At 42.0% G+C, this 5,832-nt stretch overlaps 1 protein-coding gene across 4 annotated transcripts in view; it reads right to left on the minus strand.

Moving 5' to 3' along the window:
• Nucleotides 1-508: 508 nt before the first annotated feature.
• The window catches only part of LOC112137735 (E3 ubiquitin-protein ligase RNF183), an 11,158-nt gene continuing 5,834 nt past the window's right edge, over nucleotides 509-5,832 (minus strand). For 3 of the 4 annotated variants that reach the window (XM_024260196.2, XM_024260197.2, XM_036213759.1), the window contains 2 exons: nucleotides 4,840-5,651; nucleotides 509-2,048 (listed from right to left, as the gene is read on the minus strand). In XM_024260196.2, coding sequence (XP_024115964.1) covers nucleotides 1,817-2,048; nucleotides 4,840-5,525 — 918 coding nt within the window. In that variant the 5' untranslated portion in view covers nucleotides 5,526-5,651 and the 3' untranslated portion in view covers nucleotides 509-1,816. Of the gene's footprint in view, nucleotides 2,049-4,839; nucleotides 5,652-5,735; nucleotides 5,829-5,832 lie in introns of those variants that run through there. The other variant, XM_024260198.2, reaches the window with a different exon arrangement.

The raw sequence follows: 5,832 nt of genomic DNA on the forward strand, positions 1-5,832 counted from the left end.
GAGCCAATCAGGTCATACTAGTGGAGCAGCTAACTCAAAAAATCTTTCATTTTATGATACAAGCATGAAATTTGGCTGAAGTACTTATAAGACACCACATTTTAAGAAAAAAGTGCTAGCCACTTTAAATTCCAAAATGGCGGCCATTTTCCAAGATGGCCACCAAAGGTTGTTGGTGTAATGAGTTGCATTGAAAAAATATGAGTACTTCATCAAATTAGGTTTTTATTGCTAAACATTACAGGGCCATTATAGGGCATTTTTTATGCAGAAAGAGCTCATTCTCACTGCCACCCTGGCATTAGCAGTCCATTGAAAACATCATCAAGTAAACTATTTTTATGATATTCCGCCAACTTTACTGCCATGACGGCCATCTTGAAAAAAAATGGCGGCCATATTGGATTTTTGTGTGGCTAGCACTTTTTTCCTGTAACTAGACCCAGAGACTATAACTGTGCCAAATTTCATGCTTGTATCATCAACTGAACGATTCTGGCTAAAAAATGACACTATCTGCTCCACTATACATTGGTAAAACACAATTTGAGTGTTTTAAGATGTAAATCAGTTTAGACTTGACCCAAACAGCAGGATGGTCAAAGCAGGATATTGTGGTTTTGTACCTTAACTACTGAAGGGGTTACACTGCCATCTGCAGTCCTCCCTTAAAAGGTCACATGACACCGTCCTAAACGTGCAGATATTTAGTCGAAACTGAAAGTTTTACTTCTTGTAAAAAAAGACTCAAAAGATTGGTTTCTTGTAGAAATTTATTTAAGTTTAATACAAATATAATGGTGCAACATTTGCTTTAAAATAGTTATAAATACATAAAAGTCATTTATTTTACATTGCAAAGTAAAACAGAGAGAAGCCTATAAGATAATAGAATGCGCCTTACATGGATACTACACAGAATGTTGAAGTCAACTGACAGATTGGATTTTAAGATAAAAAAAAATGAATAAAAAAAAATAAAGATGTTAGCCTCAGTCGTCAGAATCTTGATAGAATCTTGAGGTGGCAGCAGAGCCAAAAGGCCACTTCCTCTCTGTGAATCACCACAGTTTTCGTTTATTCTGACCAGCTGAACCTGTTGGAGTTTTGGATTCACTGACGAATAAACAAGTTCAGAAGACAAACTAAGAAAATGCTGGGACCATATTGACCCTGTTTACACCAGAGTAATGCTCCATGCTGCAAACAACCAGACCTAAACTGAACTCTGTGTACTCGTCTCCACAAATGGCAGCTCCCCTGAGCAGCAGACCCGCTGCAGCCCAGCTCATTTCCATGAAGCCGTCAACATTTGTTTAGAGCTGCAGCTTCAACATAAGGAAGCAACACGGTAAAAACATGCTGGCTGACAGTTTAAAGTGCTTAGAGGATGAAGGTTCTGACTGTTGACCATTTCAAAGACTAGAACCAACAATCTTTACATAGAAGGGAAAACCTGAGTACAGCTGAATTCAGAGAGCGAGCTGTTGCTCGTTCCCCTTCAGCACACGCCGACGTGCAGCCTGGTTTTGTCGGCCGTCACTTCCTCACAGCATCAATGAGCGCTTTTCATGCTGACTGTTCTCTTTGACTTTTGTTCCTCTGTCCTCCCTGAAGATCCTGTTCAGTCACAACATCTGTAGTCTGACAAAGGAAGTCTGGAACTAAGTTATTCTAAAATCATTTTTGACTGAAAATTAGAGTTTGGTCATTTCTGATGTTTCTCTTCACAGAGGTTTAGGGTCAATAAAAACATTTCTGAATTGATGGATTTAAAAGTTTTAAAAGATCCAACAGGTAAATATGAAACATGATGTTAGTTGGGCTTGCTCAAAAGGTGAATGACAACTGCTGTGAGCACAACGATAATGACCACAACAAAGACCAGGAAAAGAGCTCGACACACAGGGCGACCTGTCATCCGCAGCACCATTCCATCCACGCCACGGGCCTCGCTGCCCTGCGCGGTTGAGCTGGGAAGACCCACGTTCAGCGTGCGGTTGGTCGGCCCTAGAGACGTCACTGAACTGCGTCCCCTTTCAGGAGCTCTGGACAGGAGAAAGAGACATTTACAGAATAAATGCACAAAAAATAAATAAATAAATAAAATCACAGGGCAATTAAAATATACTGTATAAAAAAAGAAAATCTACAGTTTTTCATATTTATGGTTTATTTGCAGTCCTCCTTTAGAGTAAGTCCGTTGGTCTGGATCAATTTTTGAACTTTGCCTTTAATCTGTATTCAGACTGCCGTCAGTCAGACTCTAGTTCTGAACCAAAGCTTGTAAACAAAACCAATCGACTAAAGATTTCTTCAGTCGTTGGCCAGAAACTACAAGTGTGGGGCAAAACAGCAAGAGAAAGAATAATGGATATCTTACGCCTTGCAGTGCTTGTCATGATATTCAAAATGTAAATGACAATTTCGAATGTCTGTATCAACGTCACTTTTTACTGCTGCTTTAGTACGGTGGAGGCATGCTGCAAGGGGGTTACTGGCAAGATGACGGCTAGGAAGGTACGCTGATAAGTGTTTATGACATATACATTGTTGAGTAAACGATGTGAGAAGCAATGTGTATCACGTCAGAAGTTGTTTTTATGAGCCTGCTGTCATCCAATCACATTTCAATGAGTTACTGTGTCTCATCATTGCTCCATGTTTATTAGCACCTTGTGGTTGCTTTACTCCAACTCTGTTTTCCCCGTTTGGTTCAGCTGCTAAGACTGAGGAAACTCAGCCCAAACTGGAATCAAACAGACATCTTTAAGAGATGGGTCAGAGCTGTTCCTGGTCCCAGACCAGGATTTTCTTGGGTGCATTAAGACTGACAATCTGTTTCAGATTATCCAGGAAACCAACTCTGGCTCACGTTAAAGGGGTCATACCATGAAAAAACAACTTTTTGAGCTTTTAAATACATTTTACTGTTCATTCCCCTGTATAAAAAACCCCAAAGCTGCATTTTGATCGGTTCATGCATTTAAGAGTAATCCTTTAAAAACATGCGCTGTCTGCAGCAGCCCCTCCCATACCCACGAAAACGAGCGGTTGGAAACGTGCTGACGTAAGCACAATGCCAACTGCTCCCTCCAGGAAGAGTCTATGCTGCAAGCTCCGCCCCCAGACTACAACGATACACACATCCACTTTCTCTGCAGAGCTGTGGTGCCAAGGTAGTTATCCCCTGCCAGAAAGTGTCTCCTGGCAGGGGATAACTACCTTCCAGTACCAGGAACCGCTCTCGGACCCATTTTTCAAAGTGGTCTTTGTTCCTTTTTTAAAATCAGACCGAACTTCTGTTCGCTCTGAGATTCCTCAGTCTGAATACGAAACAAACCGAGAGCGGAACAACTGAACCAAAATGGCCACCGTACCCGACAGTCACATGATGCAAACACGGTAGAAATGAGGAGATCAGTGAGGCCCGTACAAATGTAGAGCATTAGATTGTCATGTTATCCAAAAGGAAATTGGTCCAACTGTTTACTCATTAGAACGTTTATTTTAACACCACTAAAAAACATTTAACTCTCTTTTCTGTGTCTCGTTACGCGACACGCGCGGGGTGCTACCATGACTTGGTCTTAAAAGCTCTATTGTAGACACGGAAACTCATTAAAAGGCTAAAAAGTGCTTTTGTTTACATAGTTTGGTCACGCTCAGGAGAATGAAGGATGACGTAGTGAAATGGGCGGGACTGACAATGAGCGAAAGGCGGAGCCTCAGAAATCGAGTCGTTTTACTTCTGTGCATTAAAAACAGTCCACAAAAAGGACTCGTATATCATAAATAGTTTTTTTTGTTTTCCAAAGGTAATATATGATCATATATATAGTTTACTTTTAAAGGCTTAAGAAAATAATGGTATGGCCCCTTTAAGTGACCCAGGTGCGTCCAGTCTAAATACATCCATAAGCCCGGTATAGGCCGTTAAGAGGAAGCAAAAATTTTGATTATTCAATGGACCCATTAAACAGTTCTGCATTTCTTTGGGGTCCCCATCCATTGTAGGTCCATAGAATAATAGAACGGGACAGTTTGAGCCGCTGTATCCATCCGCTGATTGGCAGAAAGTGAAACCGCCAGTATAGCGCTAAGCTAGCGATCCTGTTTTCCTCTTTACGGCTGTATTCCTTTTAGTCGCCCGCAATCTTCAAACGACATTGAATTCCTGTTATACACAAGTACAAAAAGTAAAGCGAGAAAAAGACGAGCTGCTGGACGACCTCCATTGTTGTTGGTTTTCAATGTCAATGACATGCTAGCGGTCTGCACCACGTATGCATCGTAAAAACAAACCGCTCAGTGGGAACAAGGCTTTAGACAATAAAGTGCAGAGCTAGAACAGCGCTTCTCTTTATTTTCCCCTTGAATTATTGTTTTCTTCTTTTGGTTTAGACTCTCGTTTTAGTGATGTTTTATTTTACTTCAGATTAAAAGGAGGAAAAAAAAAAGCCTGATCCTCATTGATAATTCGGCTGCCATTATTTACTTAAATTGATCTTATATCAGTTTAAGGTATTTAACACTTTAATACCTGAGGCATCGCCGGTGATGCTTAAGGATAAAATCTTTAACATACTGTAACTTTTCAACCATTAACATGATAATTCTGGTAGATTCTGAAGGAGAAAGCGGCTCGTTGAAAAGTTAGAGTATATCAAAGAACATAAACACAGGAGCATCAGTTTTAAAGAGTTAAACAGACTAAAAAAATTTAAACTAAGAGTGAAAGTTGAAAATTGTAAAAACAAATTTTGAAAAACTTTAAGACTACTTTAAAAAGGCAAAAGAAGTCTGCATTGATATTTACAGTTCCCACTAGAGTCTCACCTCTTGACCTGCAGCTTCCCTTTGTTTCGGATGAAGCGGATGCTGTAGACCCTCTGCATGGCGGCCGGCAGGTAGGACAGCACGTCTGAGTCCGTGGTCAGCTTTGGGAGGCCATGGGTGGGCAGGGGTGTAAGTCCGCGGCATAGCGGGCACAGGATGGCATTGGGCTCGGCTGACTTGACATTAATGCGTGCCAGGCACTCCAGGCAGAAGGTGTGCTTGCAGTGGAGCATCTTCGGGCAACGGAACACATTGTTGAACTGACTGAAGCAGACGGAGCACTCCAGCTCCGGACACTCCTCGGAGCACTGAGGTGAGAAGGGAGAGGGCTGCAGGTCCGGACTCGGGACATCGACGGTGACTTGGTGGGGCGGGTTGTCGTCAACAGGAAGGTAAGGGTTTGGTGTGGAAAGAGAGTCTTGGGTCAGACCCCATGAAGGAGTAGGAGTGAATGCTGGAAGGGGCAAAGAAGCATCTGGCGGTTGGACATTTTGGCCCAGCGAGGTCTGGCTCGAGACTGACTGATGGTGTGAAGCTGGGGGAAAAGACTGACCAGTGGAGATTTTTGGAGGAGGAGAAGGGGGCACGCACTGATCGGAACCAGGGGTTGAATATGAAAATGACCTCTGAGTATCAATGTCCTCACTGGGGATATAGTCCTGGTCTGTTTCTATGTAAGGATACATGAGGGAACGGCAACTCTGAGGAGACAAACAGGTGAAGACTGGGAAAAATCTTCAGCAGTGAGAAGGAGCCACACACATCAGGTGGAGGTCAAACTGAAGCATCTCAATCCTGCAGTCAATGTTGGTCTGTGGAAGGAAAAAAAATAAGGAGCTGGTCAACATGACTCAAAATAACCTAAAAAACGTGTTTATTTTTATCAAAATCATTACTTTTCCATCTACTTTCTTCACTTCTGATCATATTTGATCTCCTTGTGCATCAAAGTATCTCCAGAATATCCCATTTTATTCAGCTCAAACACTAAAA

The sequence above is a fragment of the Oryzias melastigma genome, linkage group LG9, assembly GCF_002922805.2.
Source record: "Oryzias melastigma strain HK-1 linkage group LG9, ASM292280v2, whole genome shotgun sequence".
NCBI classification, from domain to species: Eukaryota; Metazoa; Chordata; class Actinopteri; order Beloniformes; family Adrianichthyidae; genus Oryzias; species Oryzias melastigma.